At 35.9% G+C, this 16,501-nt stretch overlaps 13 protein-coding genes and 1 non-coding gene across 14 annotated transcripts; 4 read left to right on the top strand and 10 right to left on the bottom strand.

Moving 5' to 3' along the window:
* Positions 1–92: 92 nt before the first annotated feature.
* Positions 93–962, bottom strand: IMO32 (Imo32p; the record flags this gene model as incomplete). Its single annotated transcript, XM_003958064.1, has 1 exon — positions 93–962. The coding sequence occupies one exon, from the start codon at positions 960–962 to the stop codon at positions 93–95; it is 870 nt and encodes a 289-aa protein (XP_003958113.1).
* Positions 963–1,081: 119 nt separating this feature from the next.
* RPP0 (60S ribosomal protein uL10) lies at positions 1,082–2,017 on the bottom strand (the record flags this gene model as incomplete). Its single annotated transcript, XM_003958063.1, has 1 exon — positions 1,082–2,017. One exon carries the CDS (start codon positions 2,015–2,017, stop codon positions 1,082–1,084), a length of 936 nt encoding a protein of 311 aa, XP_003958112.1.
* A 467-nt stretch (positions 2,018–2,484) lies between these two features.
* On the top strand, positions 2,485–2,958 carry POP6 (ribonuclease P/MRP protein subunit POP6; the record flags this gene model as incomplete). Its single annotated transcript, XM_003958062.1, has 1 exon — positions 2,485–2,958. The coding sequence occupies one exon, from the start codon at positions 2,485–2,487 to the stop codon at positions 2,956–2,958; it is 474 nt and encodes a 157-aa protein (XP_003958111.1).
* Positions 2,959–3,497: 539 nt separating this feature from the next.
* ERV1 (flavin-linked sulfhydryl oxidase) lies at positions 3,498–4,140 on the bottom strand (the record flags this gene model as incomplete). The annotated part of the gene is made up of 2 exons (XM_003958061.1): positions 3,498–4,002; positions 4,070–4,140. 2 exons carry the CDS (start codon positions 4,138–4,140, stop codon positions 3,498–3,500), a joined length of 576 nt encoding a protein of 191 aa, XP_003958110.1.
* A 163-nt stretch (positions 4,141–4,303) lies between these two features.
* MSP1 (protein-degrading AAA family ATPase MSP1) lies at positions 4,304–5,377 on the bottom strand (the record flags this gene model as incomplete). The annotated part of the gene is made up of 1 exon (XM_003958060.1): positions 4,304–5,377. One exon carries the CDS (start codon positions 5,375–5,377, stop codon positions 4,304–4,306), a length of 1,074 nt encoding a protein of 357 aa, XP_003958109.1.
* Positions 5,378–5,516: 139 nt separating this feature from the next.
* On the bottom strand, positions 5,517–5,588 carry KAFR0Ftrna15E. The gene has a single exon. It is a non-coding gene; the product is annotated as a tRNA-Glu (tRNA).
* A 1,494-nt stretch (positions 5,589–7,082) lies between these two features.
* On the top strand, positions 7,083–8,075 carry KAFR0F03770 (uncharacterized protein; the record flags this gene model as incomplete). Its single annotated transcript, XM_003958059.1, has 1 exon — positions 7,083–8,075. One exon carries the CDS (start codon positions 7,083–7,085, stop codon positions 8,073–8,075), a length of 993 nt encoding a protein of 330 aa, XP_003958108.1.
* Positions 8,076–8,089: 14 nt separating this feature from the next.
* Positions 8,090–8,803, bottom strand: THG1 (tRNA guanylyltransferase; the record flags this gene model as incomplete). Its single annotated transcript, XM_003958058.1, has 1 exon — positions 8,090–8,803. The coding sequence occupies one exon, from the start codon at positions 8,801–8,803 to the stop codon at positions 8,090–8,092; it is 714 nt and encodes a 237-aa protein (XP_003958107.1).
* Positions 8,804–9,084: 281 nt separating this feature from the next.
* On the top strand, positions 9,085–9,921 carry KAFR0F03750 (uncharacterized protein; the record flags this gene model as incomplete). Its single annotated transcript, XM_003958057.1, has 1 exon — positions 9,085–9,921. The coding sequence occupies one exon, from the start codon at positions 9,085–9,087 to the stop codon at positions 9,919–9,921; it is 837 nt and encodes a 278-aa protein (XP_003958106.1).
* Positions 9,922–10,083: 162 nt separating this feature from the next.
* On the bottom strand, positions 10,084–10,407 carry RPS25A (40S ribosomal protein eS25; the record flags this gene model as incomplete). The annotated part of the gene is made up of 1 exon (XM_003958056.1): positions 10,084–10,407. The coding sequence occupies one exon, from the start codon at positions 10,405–10,407 to the stop codon at positions 10,084–10,086; it is 324 nt and encodes a 107-aa protein (XP_003958105.1).
* A 1,198-nt stretch (positions 10,408–11,605) lies between these two features.
* Positions 11,606–12,727, bottom strand: MTL1 (Mtl1p; the record flags this gene model as incomplete). The annotated part of the gene is made up of 1 exon (XM_003958055.1): positions 11,606–12,727. One exon carries the CDS (start codon positions 12,725–12,727, stop codon positions 11,606–11,608), a length of 1,122 nt encoding a protein of 373 aa, XP_003958104.1.
* A 949-nt stretch (positions 12,728–13,676) lies between these two features.
* DPC29 (post-initiation translation factor DPC29) lies at positions 13,677–14,429 on the bottom strand (the record flags this gene model as incomplete). Its single annotated transcript, XM_003958054.1, has 1 exon — positions 13,677–14,429. One exon carries the CDS (start codon positions 14,427–14,429, stop codon positions 13,677–13,679), a length of 753 nt encoding a protein of 250 aa, XP_003958103.1.
* Positions 14,430–14,579: 150 nt separating this feature from the next.
* On the top strand, positions 14,580–14,939 carry VMA7 (H(+)-transporting V1 sector ATPase subunit F; the record flags this gene model as incomplete). The annotated part of the gene is made up of 1 exon (XM_003958053.1): positions 14,580–14,939. The coding sequence occupies one exon, from the start codon at positions 14,580–14,582 to the stop codon at positions 14,937–14,939; it is 360 nt and encodes a 119-aa protein (XP_003958102.1).
* A 27-nt stretch (positions 14,940–14,966) lies between these two features.
* On the bottom strand, positions 14,967–16,409 carry UGA1 (4-aminobutyrate transaminase; the record flags this gene model as incomplete). The annotated part of the gene is made up of 1 exon (XM_003958052.1): positions 14,967–16,409. One exon carries the CDS (start codon positions 16,407–16,409, stop codon positions 14,967–14,969), a length of 1,443 nt encoding a protein of 480 aa, XP_003958101.1.
* Positions 16,410–16,501: the final 92 nt, after the last annotated feature.

The raw sequence follows: 16,501 nt of genomic DNA, 5'->3' as shown, positions 1-16,501 counted from the left end.
CAGAGAACCCAAAGTAGGCGAAATGCCAAGACTTTTTCGGCAACAGGCAAATTACAATTTTATATTCACATTAATTGTGGTTTGTCACCCTTTTAGAGGTCGTTGCGGGTGATGAAGTCTAGTATATAGTCGCTACATTCATCTGGTTTGACAGCGTTGATGAAATGGTTACCTTCAACGTCTCTGATTTCGAATCGGGGGAAATATTGACCTATTGTGGGAATATATTCGTCCGCTACAAAAGGAGATTCGGTGCCCCTTATGAACAGTGTAGGGCCCGTCCATCTGTCGTGTCTCGGATCGAAGGGCCATTCTGATATGTAGCCTTTAATGATTGCGTCTCTCAGAATGTCTAATGGGACTTTAGAGGTTATCTTGTTATCATTGTCTCTTTTCAATACTGTTAACAGAAACTGACGCTTGAATTTATCATTTTCTACACTTGAAAGCATTTTGTCTGCATCTGTCATACTACGTATACTACTATCTTGACAGATCTTCTGCAATGTCCTGACATATTCAGAAAATTTACCATTTGGAGCGGTGCAAACAGGAGAGTTTTCTATGCATATCAAGCCCGATGCAACACTTGCCTTCTTTAACACCATTGACATCCCAACTTTAGCCCCCATGGAATGTCCAATAACAGTTGGACTTTTCATCTCAAGCTTATCGACAAAATTTATCACGTCGTTACTCATAGAATCGTAATTATGTGGTTTTGAATGAGGTGAGTTGCCATGATTCCTTAAGTCAACCAAATATATATCCCTCTGTAATTGTTCATTTAAATTCTTACCTATACGTCTATTATTCCCTTTATTGCCCAATAAGCCATGTAATATGACTATAGGCTGCTGACTATTACCTCCACGTAGCAATTCGTATGATAGTGGAACGCTAGAAATTGATCTGGATATGATTCTACTCACTGGTTTGTTCATCATGCTGGTAAGCCTCATGTCTCACCTTCTGTACAATCATATGATATAATCTTAGAATAATGTTAATTTTTAATTTGGTTTTAATGTTAAAGAGAAAAAATACATATAATTTTATACATTATTTATATATTATTTCCTTAATCGAATAAACCGAAACCCATGTCAGCATCGGATTCTTCTTCTTCTTCTTCGGCAGCAGCTTCAGCTGGAGCAGATTCAGAAGCACCAGCAGCAGCAACTGGAGCAGCAGAAGCGTACTTATCTGGGTTTTCGATTCTGTCAACTAATTCTTCGATTTCAGCGTAGTGGTAACCGGAACCAATAGCGACAGCTAATAAGTCCTTGTAGTTGTTGATCAAAGTGTGACCGACAGATGGTAAGGTTGGGTAACCAATAGCTAAAGAGATAGAAGCAATAGTGGAGACAGCGGAGACGAAGTGAGAAACTAATTCATCGTCAGTGATATCCAAGATGTTAGCTGGGAAGACTTGACCGTTGTCGTAAACTTGGACAACAGTTAAACCAAAAGTGAATGGAGAAATGTTTAACAAGTTTAATAAGGCAGCTTCGGATGGACCGACCTTGTTACCGGCTTCAACGACCTTGACATCGGAAACAATTTCAATGGTACCTCTAGCAATCTTGGTTGGGACACCTAAAGCTTGGAAGAAAGAGGTCTTACCTGGTTCCATACCAGTGTTGACAGCAGTGACCCAGATATCTTCTGGAGCGACAGCACCAGCTCTAGCTGGAGCAGCAACGGTGTTGGAAACAATTTCTTCCTTGATGTCCTTTAAGGAATCGTTAGTGAAGATGAAACCAACATTACCCTTGATGAAAGGTAATAACTTTTCGTAGTCTGGTAAGTCAGCAATGAAACCTCTGATGGCTCTTCTGACCATGGTGTTCTTACCCATTAAGACAACACCTCTACCTCTTAAAGCCTTTCTGACTTCGTGCATTTGTTGGGAAGAAACATTGTCGACACCAACGACGAAGACGGACTTGTATTCTTCTAAGTATTCTCTTAATTTAGAGAAATATTCAACTTTCTTTTCACGGATGCCTCCCATTTCAAATTTGTTTGTATTTGTAGGATGTTTAAAGGATTTCCTTGTGATATCTTGTAACTTGAAATCTAAGTGTACTTACAATTGAAAGCTTGATTTTAACAAATTTCACGGTACTTTCTGACAACTAGCATCGTAGCACTGCAATGCCTACCAGTGTCTCAGAATCCGATTTTGCTAGAGTCAGTATGTAATTTTCCAGCTCCCGTCGAAATTTGCGTCTATTTCTTACTTTCCAGCAATTGTTTTTTTTTTCTAGAAAAATTTGAATTTCTGACCTTCGAAAAAAAGATGTTAGGATGTTTTGAGCCAAAAAACAGTCAAACAGAAAATTGCAGAAAGTTGAAAAATCAACCGTGAGATTTTTATATTACTGAGAAGAGATGATGGACTGTATAATTTACAAAAGCTAAGAATTAATAGAGGGAAGTGCTCACAAACATTGAGCGTTGGATTTGAATTTGGATTGGATGTCAAAGAAAATAGTAATTTACAACGGGGCTGAAACGAGCCTTGATCTTTCATCAATTTCCGAAACTTTGACGTTCATTGAACAGGTCGTGATACCAAATATATTTCAAAACGATCAAGAGAATTTACTTCGATCAGTTAAATTTCTAAAGGTTTCTAAAAACGATAGCATTAAGTCAAGTGTTGATAAATTACAATCTTTTACGTTCCACAAAGATACTGTTTGCCTATATTCATACGGCCCACACATTCAGAAATTACTTAGTATAGTAGAGATTGCCAAATCCACCATAGATACAAATTGTAAACAGTGGAATAAACTCACGAACTTTGAGTTGTCACAAGAGGGACGGAATGAACTATTGGAAAAAAGGACAATAGTTCCAATCCTTATAGCGTTTCTCACAATATCTGAGGAATTTAATTACGATTTTTTCAAAAATGAGTTGAATGGTTTTACTAAGCAATATTAAATACTAAAATATAACATGTAGCATTGAGCAATAAACAAATAGAATACTGACACTCTATTTTTTCTTCCATGAAGAAAGTTAACTCAACGAGATATCAACCCAAATTTTTATTATTCATTAGCTGATATTTATCAAAATTGTTCTGGGCTTCGCTTTGAATCAATAAACCACCGAGTCGAAGAGACGTAGGCTTATCAATCTTCGAAGAAGCCATATGATTCATCATACAGAATGAAGACCAAAAGATGGTAACTACCATACATGATTAGTGTTCAAGCTGTAACTGACATCATTTTTTCCTGGATGTTTTATACCAGAAGAGAAGAATTTTAGAAGTATAATTAATTATCTTCGCCAAAATTATTCGCTTATATATGAGTTTTTTTTCATGTCATCGACATCTGTGAAAAACTTTATAATAATCCCAATAACGAACTTCTAGGGCAAAAAAAAGATACTGACGAAGATTTCTTTGTAGGACTATTAATACTGTCTTTATTTAAAGTTTGCTTTGATGTACGTTTATATACAGAGGTATTTTATTGATTTTCATCCCAGCCATCATGCCATCTTTGTTTCCAGAAATTGCAATCAAATTTGGGCTTTCCAAGTTTTACGTTAACTTTATTATGAGCCTCACACATCCATCTGCTTAGTTCTTCCTTGGATTCTACCCTAGGGGAATACTCTCTGATGTATTTTTCGAAATCTGTAGCGCACCAATGACATGGATAAACATGAGAAAATAGCTTCAAGAATTCTGACATGTCTTGCTTTTGGACATCAGTAGGCTTGTCGGGATATTTAGCAGCCATTGCATGCAAAAATGTCCATGAATCAGCACCTAATTTTTGTACATCCGGTGGATCTTCCTTCTGATACGTTCTTGATCCAGGAATCAAATCTTGTGGTGGCAACATCACCGGAGCGGTAATTGTATTCTGTTGATTCGAGATAGCAGGTTGGCTTTTGTATGTTCCGTATCTTTCCATTGTTCTGGCTTTTAAATATTTGAAACTTTCAAATGCACCACATGGTATACACCTTTAAAATACTCAATTATTGTTAGTATCATCGAGAAAATTGGGCACGAAAATCAATAAAATCATACAATTTCCCATTTTCATTGAAGAAAAGACTACGTATTGTTGTAATATTTCCTTCTTGTGCCTTGTCCGACATTCTTTATTGACCTGAAGCTTTATTAATGTTGGCTTATCGATTTCATGAAAAGCCAAATTTTGTAGTCTTAACTTACAAATCGCTTTTCGGAATATTCACGTATATAAAAAAAACAGTGATAACTACGCAGACAGCTGAATGCTATATTGATATTTACATATTTTCAATCTAGTGACCATGATTGAACAGGTCTTCTTGCATCTAATTTCATATTAGCAAAATCTTCTGTCATCAATGGCCTTATTTTCAATCTATCTTTATCACCTTTCTTTCCGTTATCCATTAAAAGTCTTTTTTGCTTAATGTATTCCTTTGCAGCTTTCAGAGCAGCCTCCCTACATAATTCCTTTAAATCTGAGCCTGAATATCCAGAAGTGTTCAATGCAATCTCATCCAAATCAAAGTTATCGTTAAGCTCCGTGTCTTTCAATAAAACCTTTAAAATTTTTTCCTTTGTTCCAAACCTGGCAATGAAATGAGTAAATCTTTTTGGTAATCTTCTTAAAAACGCATCATCTATGTCATGTAATCGATTAGTAGCTCCGATAATTATGACACGTCCATTGTTCAACAAACCGTCCCAAAGAGTCATAAATTCTGCCTTTAAAGTGGCCGTCACTTCATGATCAGTGGAGGATCTTTCTCTAAGAAACGAATCAATTTCGTCAATGAATATTATACATGGTTCAATCTTATTACCCAATGAAAAGATAGCGTCCACAATCTTATTAGACTCACCGTACCATTTGTCCATAATAGATGACATTCTAATAGATATGAAATTTGCTCCACTTTCCTTGGCAAGGGCCTTTGCCAGCATAGTCTTACCGCAGCCTGGTGGACCATGAAGTAGGACACCTGTGGGTGCCTGTAATAATGGTGTATTTGAGTATAATTCAGGTATAGTTAGTGGGTAAATAACACTTTCATGCAAATCAGAAATTAAATTTTCCAAACCGCCAATATCTGTAAATGAAGTATCGATTTCTTCTGGTGTAACTACAGATGATAATATTGATTTTTCGTATGAACTAAGCTCAACATCAGCCAAAGAAGGAGACCTTTTGATTAACCTTTCCCACTGCTGCACTTGTCTTGCTTTAGATTCCTTGGATCGGCCAATAGGACCGGATTCTACGTCATTCAACAATCTATTAATAAGGTAATAAAGAGATATTCCTGTCCCTATGAGAACTGATAAATCAGTTATAGTCTTGAGATCAAACCTACGGGACATTAGTTGCTTCTAAAACAGCCCTGAACCTATTAGATTTATGGTTTGAAGGTGTTCTCTTGTTTGTCAAATATGATTCATACTTTAAATGCATCTCCAAAATAAATGTCAATTTATAAAAAATGATAAAAAAATTGAAATACTCCGATACGGGGAGTCGAACCCCGGTCTCCACGGTGAAAGCGTGATGTGATAGCCGTTACACTATATCGGATTATATTGTTGAGAAATCATTTGAACAGTGAGCATGCCATGCTTCCACTAATATGCTCAACATTTCTCATTTTCCCCCACTTACGCCTAAAAATTCCAGTCTGTCTAAATCTCCCTCAATAATATTAGTGAACCTGTAGTGGATTATCTATATATAGCCAGCCTCTTGTTCTCCAATAATATCTGACAATATGTTCTCCGTCTTATCTAGCAGTTGTACCAAACTGCTTTGTCTTGAGCTACGTGCTTCTCCTCAAGAACTTCTATCATGGTCTCACATTTGTATATAAAGTTTAGATAATATAGCAATATAGCATATAAGATTTCTACGTTCTATAAGTTTTTTTAAAAGGTCGTCGCAGTGGGTACCAATTTCCGGAGACAGTTAATCAATTTTAGAGTATCTGGGTCGAAAAAATTAAACAAGTATATATTTAAACTGACTTGTTGGAACGTAGCCACAACACTGCCATTTTATGTGAAATTGGCAGTTCAACAGCTAATTTCGTGAACTAATCAAAAATGTTTAAGGCAGCAGGAACCATCGCTATTGAAAAAGCTCGAAATATATATGTATACTGTATGTTTATTACTTTTATAGAGCTGGATTTGAGCTTGATTTGTTGATTACTTTTTTATAGTGAACATTTTGTTATTTGACACATTTTAATATTTTATTCGGTCAGTCGTTATTTTCCGTCGGTTACTGCAGGACTAAGTCGGGCACTATTGAAGAAAGACATCAATAAATATAGAATAGGTTAAAGTCAAGGTACAAATTTAATAGCTAGATGGTACCTGAATATCCTTCAGTTTTTGAAAGCTTACTGTATACTTCTTAGGGTAACCTTAGTGCGTTATTCAAAGGTGTCTCCATGCCAAAGGGTAGACGTTGTGGGCTATATTGGGCGTCCACTTTTATTTTGTGAGCAAGCTCGGAAATTATTGATATGTAACTCTGATCAAAGGACTTACGTGCTGGCCAGTTTAAAATTTCTTAGAAACGAGGCATATATTACTTCAAAATTTGCTCTGCTTTTGCACCGTAAAAGATTGCTTGGGAGAAACACTGCGACATTTGACGCTTCCATAGATACTTCCAAGAGAAACACTCTTCATACAAAGACTACTACTAAATAACCTGGTTTTATGATGCTTCGAACGAGTCGTATCATAGCTACTTTCTTAGTTGGAAGCACGATATTGAATCTTCTTCCCATTAGAAACTTTATAAAATGTAGAAAAGTTCTACTCTATAAAATAGCGTGTCCATATCCCACATTGGTATAATATATAATGTAAGAGAATGTGCCACGCTAAAAGCATACAATAAATGCCTTCAGTAAGCTTTTTCAGTCATTCGATTCCTCCTCGCGGACTGATGATTTTTCTCGCTATGCAGTTGTTGAGATTATATCAATTTATATTTACTAGCTTTATTATATATATATGTATGCATTAACTCATCGGCTTCTAGACAGAAACACAATGAGCCATGAGCACTTCAATTGTCTATGAATCATGTTCTAAAAGCTTCATACAATCATACTTCGCCACAAAAACACATATTGTCATTGCAGAAAAGGAAACTTTGAGGAACAAAATTGTACTTAAATATATTAATCGTAATGATGTTTCAAAAATAACAATATTAAGTACAAACATTCAAAGCTCGAAAAGTGTTCGAGAAATAAGCATCTGCAATTCATTTATAATTTTAAATTTGGTAACGGCTATACAAATTATCAAAGTAGGAAATCTAGACGAAAGCGATTCCTGGAATCTGTCCAACTACAACGATGAGATAAATACTATCTATACAACCAATTCTGATCGAGATAACGCTTTGCTCATTTATATTGGAACAAAATTGGGAAATTTGATTCAAGTAAGATATATTTCAGAACTTCAAAGGTTTGACATGCTGTCATCTACATCTGACTTGGTTGCAGATTCAATCAATAGTATCAAAGGTATTGAAAATGAAATTGTACTTTCATCTTATGATAATTTCATTTATTCAAAAATCGAAGATAAATATGAGAAACAACATTGTGAGATTGAAGATGACGACACGAACGTGGTAACGTGGTGTCATTTTATAAAGCTTCCGAAGTATAGTAATTCATTTCTTAGATTTTATGCTGTTCACATAACAAATTTCGGATGTCAGCTTTATAGGAGATCTACTAGAGGAGAATGGACTTTATCACAATATTTCAAAAAAAAGCAGTGTCATAATGAAAAATCATCATCTTTAGACTGTTTTGTAAAATATCTTGAAAATGACCGAATACTAATCATTTCAGGTAGCGAAGTGGGTAAATTATATTACTGGGTTTACGATTTTAAAAATGAAGTAACTACTGAAACCAAAATAGTGCATCTTCCAGAAGGCAAGCTTATTCATTCAATTAGCATGATTGATAATGATAAGATCTTTTTTATTAGTAATGACAATAAATGTATAAATGCCTTGTATATATGACAAATATCAGAATGCTAAAATCCTTCAAATATTTTATCCAAACTTTTGATAACGTCAATATGTAAAATTTCACCTTTATTCGTAATTAGAGAACCTTTTTTGAACATTTCTGGTTCATTGTTATAATTTATACCACAATCCTTGAATAAAATCTCTTGCTTGTCACTACTCAAAGTCCCTGAAAGCCTATTTTCAGACTCCTGTGGTGTCATACCACAATTCTGAATTAGCTTCCAGAATGTAGTGTTATATAGGTTATTAATGTGCGTGTCAACGTATCTCCAACTCAAATAATCTTTGACGCTTTGTAAATTTGGGTGCACGACACACCGAGAGTCAAAACAAGGTAAATGTTTTATATCTAATGGGAGATCACTGAAAAATTTTGGCCACAAGGCCACATAGTTCGAAGTGAATATGGAAACAAACAATGAGGAAATCTTATCTCGTCTTCTATTGAATAAAGTTGTGTCTGACTTCAAAATAAAGGAATATTCATCACTTTCACCGTATGCTAAAATAAGATCGTTACGATATTTCAAGATAATATTCTTAGCACATGCATTCATCAGTTTAAGTGCTCTGATATCATTTGGTTTATCGAAATTGTAGTGTTTCGAGAATTCATGGAACTTTTTACCGTCAATACGCACCACTATATAAGTCTGCGGCAACAAAACATCGTGTGTTTCAAATTCTCTGACATATTCAAACCTCGACTTTGCCATTTGCAGCGAATATAACCGTTCAGTTAGCCCTGGTTCTTAGTTGCCGAATGATCCAATGACTTACGATAGCTCATCTCGAAGCATCACATCAATTTTTTTCAGGAAGTCTGCGATATTCCAAAAAAGATTTGCCCGGACTGGCATGGTAAGGAAGATTTGAAAGGGTACTAACCACTAGATGGATGGATAGGTTACTAAGAAAATACATTCTACAATATACATATACTCTATAGTGACCATTAATCTAGAATCAGTTTTGCAAGTCTTACAGTTTTCGAGATATGACACGTACCATACAGGTGATCAGAAAAAAATCTGAAGCTAAGAATTTGAGTGATCCATTGCAAAGACAAAAATTAGCCTGGACCATCGGCCACGTACTAACACTAGGGTGTGGAGTGTTGTTTTCAGTAACGTACTTCTTCCATGTGCTTCTATTCTTCAAATATCGTTCGTGGAAGTGGCTATTTTTAAGAGCTAACAAGGGTTATAGTATTATCCATGGGGGTAGATGGTACCACCATGTATTAAGAGGCTCACCAACGATCTTATTTAGGTTATCACTGATTGGCGTTTTTGTTACATGGGCAGTCACCTTTATACAAGATTATCAGGGCTCGAATCCAACCTGGAATGACTTACTGGGTGTAGAAAACTTTCAAGCCCTTTTAATTGCGTTACTATGGTTTGTCGGAGGTGGAAGGTCCTTCTACAAGTTGTTACCGTTCATGATCTTGAGTTATATGCATCTCATCAACAAAAATAATGAATTTAAAAAGGATAGCAAGGATGAAGATGTTAAGGTCACCAGAGAAAATGTCAAATTGTTGCATCTAATTGCTTATTCTGAAGTTCTTGTTGCGGTTACTTTACTCTTAGATGCCATTCTTTTCAAGACAGGAACTTCTGGGTTCATGTTTGTCATTTATTGTTGCATTTATTGGTTAAGATTAAATTTCTCACCTTATGCTCAAGTGACTTTACTAAGGATCCTTTCCAAGTTTGATAAGAAGATCCCACCAGCCCATAAACACAAGTGGAACACTGTAAAGAAGTTTTTCTTCATGAGAATGAAACAACATGAGAAGAGAAAAGACATCGCCAAGAGAACCGCATGAATTATTTACAAGGTTTTTATCATATAGTTTTATAAAACTATATAGTGAAAAGACTTTAATAAAGACAAACGAATATTTTTGATTAATTTTTTAATATATCCTTATTTATTCTGAAAAAGATAATAAAACATTATATTTATAATTCCCTTACATTTAGCTACTTTATTCAGCAGCAGCTCTGGTGTAGATAGCTTGGGTAGCGTGGTTAGAAACTGGCTTGATGATACCCTTGCTTTCTAAATCTCTTAAAGCAACTCTGGCTAAAGAACCACCAATCTTTAATCTATCGACTAAGACAGAGACAGAAACGTATCTGTAAGTTGGAACTTCCTTCAAGATTCTATCGTATTTTTCTTGATCTAAGATGACAGCGTGTTGGGCCTTGTCCTTGTGAGACTTCTTGGACCACTTCTTCTTAGATTTCTTACCACCAGCCATAGCTGCGGCAGCCTTGGCAGCCTTGGATACTTGTTGCTTTGGAGGCATTATTTAAATCTGTTGAAAACAAAATAATCTCACTTGTTAGTACTATGTCCATCAATCTTTTAGGATATATGAAATGTGATTCATGCTTAAGACTTCCTTAACTATTTCAAATACTTTTTTTCGATAAGGTAATTCCTAAAATTTGCTAAAATCTAATAATCAATTTGAAAACATCACAAATACGGATTCTTTTCTTCTTCAGTACTGCATTTCCAATTCCATTTCATAGTTCTATACTAGTTCAACCAGTAACATACATTTTTTCTTAGTTCACTTACTATTAGTCTCTAAAATAAAGAGACATTCGATCCCTCTTAATCATATAACACATTAGAGGTTTCACTACGCAGTTAGTGGATTTCGCCAGTAACCATCACTACCATATTGGGCCAAATCCATCAATTCGGTCAGAATTGATATTTTTGCGATCATTTTCCAATCAAAAATTTGAAATCAAGGGAAAAAAAATGAAAATTTTTATTGTAAAACGCCCCGCTTTACTATGCGGTGTTTGGTTGGGCTATTTAATGTATGGGTGAAACAGTCCAATGAAATCTACAACGCATAATTGAGGGACTCTAGTTGTTAAGTAGTCAGCCATGTACACTTGATGGAACTGATCAAGAAGAAGACTTAATACCGATGCGAATTATTATATAGAATTTCAATTGTTGTGTGTGGTCTCAGCACAATCTGTTTTTTTGAAAACTGTGATGGGATCTTTTGGTGCCATTGTCAGCCCTCCTGGGTTCTTAAAAATATATCTTTCTCGCTTCTCCCCTTGCTCTTGATGGGGTTATTGAACTGAAATTCTCCTTTTTCATCAGTTGCTAGGAATCTTATGACGCTTTAGTGTAAATATAGGTCTGTCATTATAACTGGCGCATCGCCATTCCCTTGTGACAAGGAGCAGGTTTTGCATTACGATTGCATATGCAACTCAAGGATGCAAATTTGAATAAAACCAAGTCAATTTATCATTGTCCTTTGAACTATATCTCAATTCAGAATTACTAAGGAACAGCACGAAATATTCAAGAACTTTTCAGATTGATCTCCAAACAGTTTCCAAGTAAATATGTACACTAAATGAACACAATGAAAATTTAAAATATAATTATTTATTATATATTGTCATGTCTATCTTAGAATATCATATGTAAACTACCGGGGGGTACCTGAATATAATTAAAAATTGTTAAACATTAGTAATACTAAAAGTCCTTTTCTTCTCCACCTCCACATATTCATGCACTGTACTAGCTTCATCGTAATATGTCCCATTTGAATACCTATTGGATGATTCCAAATCATTCAAGTGGACAAGCTTTCCATCGGAATTGAATAACCTCTTACTATTTTTCCTCTTCGTGTATAAAACGTACGAAATAAGTAGCACCAGCAATATAATTATTGGAATTCCCAGACCCAATACACATCCCAAAATAATCTTCTTGTTTCTTCCTGAGACAGTGGTATGCGATTGACTCTTTGCGTTTGCTGTGACGGCAGTAGGAGTATTTGCAACAGTTAACGTCACTACAGTATATGCATTTGATAGTATCGTCCTTCCACTTACTATTTTGGTTATGGTTGAGTCAATGTCAGATTCAGCTATAATCATCGCATTACTTTGCGAGCTCATTGACGTTGTGACTGGTAAATTAGTGCTCGAGGATATTGTATATGTGGAGATGCTTGATGCAACTGAGGATGAAACACTCGCTGTATTTGAAGTAGTGGAACTTGATTCACTTGCTGTGACCAATGATGAAGTAGTTTTGCTGGGTTTTGATGATGAAGAGATGTCTTCGCTAGTCGAGGATTCTCTTGACTTTAGCAAATATGAGGACTGTTCCTCGATTATGAAAGATTTTATTGAAGAAGTGGGTACTGCAATGACATGATTTGTACTTTCAGTGGTAACCACCTCCGAAGAACCTGCTGAAAGACCTGTATTTGGCACTGCCATTATACTTGAAGAAACAAGTGTTAAAGAAGACAACTTAGAAGCAGCCACTGCGGGGGAAATAGAGATGGGCGATGATTTCAACATATCTGAACTTATTATTGATGACAAAACTTGAGTATTTGTAGTTCCTTGATAAATCTCAGTCGTCTGCGATGGTACTAATAAGGCCGATTGAGCGATGTAAGTTGCACTTGAATACGGTGACTTTGAACTGAGTGCTTGTAGAATCGAACTAGTGCTCCCAAAGGAGATAGTCGAGTTACTAGGCTCAAACCTAGAGAAACTCTGCCCATTTGTGTTCTGTAATAGCAAGAATGCCACAAGCGCTAATCTTGTCCCCACAGCCATCTAAACAGTGCATTCAATATATGAGCTTTTCAATAACTCAATTAATATGTATGGAAACACATCATTCTGACATGCACCCTGTCATTTTATATATACGTATATATATGTGTCTGTGCACATATGCATGCATGCCCTCCTATATCCTATTTCTAGCAACTATTCACCAATAATAGATCACTGAACAATCAACATCATTATTGAGGTAACATACCAACGACAAGGGGCAGAGAGAACGTTATCGAGAGCAGTCTTATTGTCCAAAACCCTCTAAAAGATAGATGATCAGCTGTTGCATTCATATAAATGTTGACAGCTTTTACCTTTTCGGGAAATTCTCCTCGGAACAATTAAACTTAAAGTGGAAGTATAACAAACAACGGAACTACAATGAGTGGACTTCTACGAGATGAATGGGATCCCAGTGCCATAGTGCACAGCTGGAACCTCCTATAAACTCTTCCTTCTCCGCGTGGTTAATCTTAGTCGTGAGAATGCGGTTAATCAGAGCATGCAGCTACATGCATATGCCATATTTTCATAGTCCGATGCAAGCTACTGACAGAGTGGGGGAACGAGCTCAAAAGTCCTTGAACAAACGGAAATTTCTTGATTATACCTCAAATAATAGTTAGCAATCTATTATGTAGGCTGGACATATTGTCATGATCTGTTTACCCCTGTATATTAGGCAAGCTTCGGTGTTTAGATTATGGTGTATGAGACTGCTTCTGTAAAATTGCTCTCTTCTTCCAATATCTCACCATCTGTGATCGGTTTGCCTAGAAACGGTAAGTTCACAACATTGTGATGATTGAACTAATTTTCTGCTGATCCATAGTCCAGATATATTTCAAATTTCTTACACTTCATAATGAGTGCCTTACTGGGTATTCAATTATATTTTGGTATTGATTTGGATTATATTTACATGACATACAAACTACGAAGGTTAGGCCTCATTAGAATAAACTTTTATAACATCTTCCACTTGCTTCAATTCGTCAATGAATTTTCCTAGCGATTCTTGAGTTTCTTCATCCTTCAATGTAACCTTCATTTCATCTTTAGGCACGTACTCTATATTAGTATTATTTAATTCGTACCCGTACTTGTCCCGCAACGTTTTTGCTATCTTATAAGTTCTCGAGGGTTCACAGTATATTACAAAATCGTCCTCGTCTTTCATAATATCCTGGAAACCCTCGATGTCTATCAGCTTCTCCAAAAGTGCATTCTCATCTTCACTACAATGAAACCAGATTTTGCCTACCCTATTGAAGTCGAACAGGCAGGGACCTAAATTGTGCCCTCTCTTATTAAAAATGTTCCGCACTAACCCGATGGTCCTGTTCTTATTGTCGGTCTGAGCTTCAATTATTAGCTTCACACCACCGGGACCAATACCTTCGTACACGTTCAGATTCCCCGAAAGAGTCTGCTTGGATTTATTCAATGCATTCTCAATGACTTTCTTGGGAACATTTTCTTTTATAGCACTTTCAATGATGGCCTGTAACTTCGATTCTTCCTGCAACTTCAGGGCAACATTTATTTGGTTCACATACTTATTAATCTGTTTGTTCCTTATGGCATCGTTCTTAAACTTATCATGTTTTATTGTCGACCATTTATTATGTCCTGAGCTTAATATTGAAACAATACTAAAATAACGTCGACTTGCTACGGTTCTTATAAGTTGCATTTCAATCCACCTTTGATATTCAGCTAAACCTTGATTTTTCACATCCCATCCTTTATATCAGATATCAAGAAAATTGTAAAAAAAATATACGCACTTATTATACACATCAATTAGCAGAAACTAGAATTGAAGAAGTACTTGAGCAAGGTCATGGCTGATAAGAGAACACTGATAGCTGTCATTGGCGATGAAGATACCACAACTGGTTTGTTACTAGCTGGAATAGGGCAAGTGAGTCCCTCTACAAATGACAAGAACTTTCTAGTATATCAAGAGAATAAGACTTCTGTTGAAGAGCTTGAAGAAAAATTCGATGATTTCACCATTAGAAGAAATGACATTGCCATTTTATTGATTAATCAACATATTGCTGATATGATAAGGCTTAAAATTGACAATTTCGAGAACCCTTTTCCTGCTATATTGGAAATACCATCTAAAGATCATCCATATGATCCATCAAAGGATTCTGTATTAAAGAAAGTCAGAAAACTATTTGGTGAAGCATGAAGCAAAGAAAAAAACAGCAAATTTGAATTAGTTATATAATTCACCTACACATTTATCTAAGATTCTAATAAATATTTTTACATGTTTGATTTCGAATGTTAGAGATGGTCTTAATCTCACTGATTTATCTGAACAGCCCCCAACATTACATCCATTAATTCTCAATTTAGCAAGTAATTCATCTCTGAGTTCCGATGTTGGTAAATCCCATGCAATGAACGTACCTCTATTTTTACCTCTTAATCTACCGAAAAATTTTGGGTACTTACTTTGCAACATTTCAAGTTCTTTGAACATATAATCGCCAGTCTCATTAACTTGCAATAGTAAATTATGTTTCATAATCTCTTCCCCAATCGTACCGGCAATTAACATCCTTGCGGGATCTCCACACCAAGTGTTAAATTGTCTGTATGGTTTGTTTGGAATGAATCTCTCATCATGGAAAAAATAGCCTGCACTTTGAAACTTCTTGGAAAATGTGACTAGATCGACAGGTGGATCGATATTTGCATATTCATGACACCAAAACTTACCTGTAGCACCGACACCTGTTTGAACCTCGTCAATGATATACACTATTCCATTTTTCAAAGTGATATCTCTCAAACCTTGTAAAAAGTATGGTGAGGCATGATTATCTCCACCTTCGGACTGAATAGGTTCGATTAGAATTGCTGCAATGGGGATATCCCAAGAATTAATTAATTCTTCAACAATTTTCAAACATCTATCATCTTCTTTTTGGTTCTTTGTTTTGTTCTCTGGATCATCTAAAGGATACTCATAGAATGGAAACTCTGCATGTGGCCATCTGAAGGCAGGAAGGTCTAATTTATGGATTGGTTTTGAACATGTAGCCGAACCACTTGCAAATAATCTACCATGGAATGCTCTCTTAAAACTCAACACGGCAAGATCTGGTGATCCTGGAGGCTTATTGTCCATGACACTAGATAATTCGTCTGGAGTAAAATAATTCGATTCTCCACGCTTAATTCTCATAAAATACATAAAAGCTGCTTTCATTGCCAATTCAATGGCATCTGCCCCACTTAATGCGTTCCAAACGCGGGTCTGGCCCTTTGGTGCAAATTTAAGAAGCACATTAGAATGATGAGCCAACTCCATTGGAGGGAAATTTCCCATTGCAGGTCTATTAACCAGAGCATTTTTCATTTCTTTGGAGCCAATGACCTCAATCAATTTCGGATTGTTATATCCAAGAGCAATTGAAGAAATTTGAGCATACAAATCCAAATATGTATTACCGTCAGCATCAGCTATGTAGTTACCCAAGGAATGATCATAATCAGCAACAAAATATGATGGTCTTGTATCAAAAACCCTTGATAGCGATTCTAAATGTGATTGAGTCTTGGGCCCAGGAATTGTGTCAGTCACAACTCTAGGCTCAGCAGGTTCGTTCGGATAGTACTTGTTAAAAGTAGAAGTAGTAGCGTCCTTCATATTGAGAGTTTGGTGATTCTATAAAGTAGAGTGTGTTTGACTCTATAAACATCTATCATCCCTCCTTATATACAAGTCCGAAAATAAGGGAA

The sequence above is a fragment of the Kazachstania africana genome, chromosome 6, assembly GCF_000304475.1.
Source record: "Kazachstania africana CBS 2517 chromosome 6, complete genome".
NCBI lineage: Eukaryota > Fungi > Ascomycota > Saccharomycetes > Saccharomycetales > Saccharomycetaceae > Kazachstania > Kazachstania africana.
Note: the sequence above shows the minus strand (reverse complement) of the source record. Positions and strands in the feature narration are given on the sequence as shown.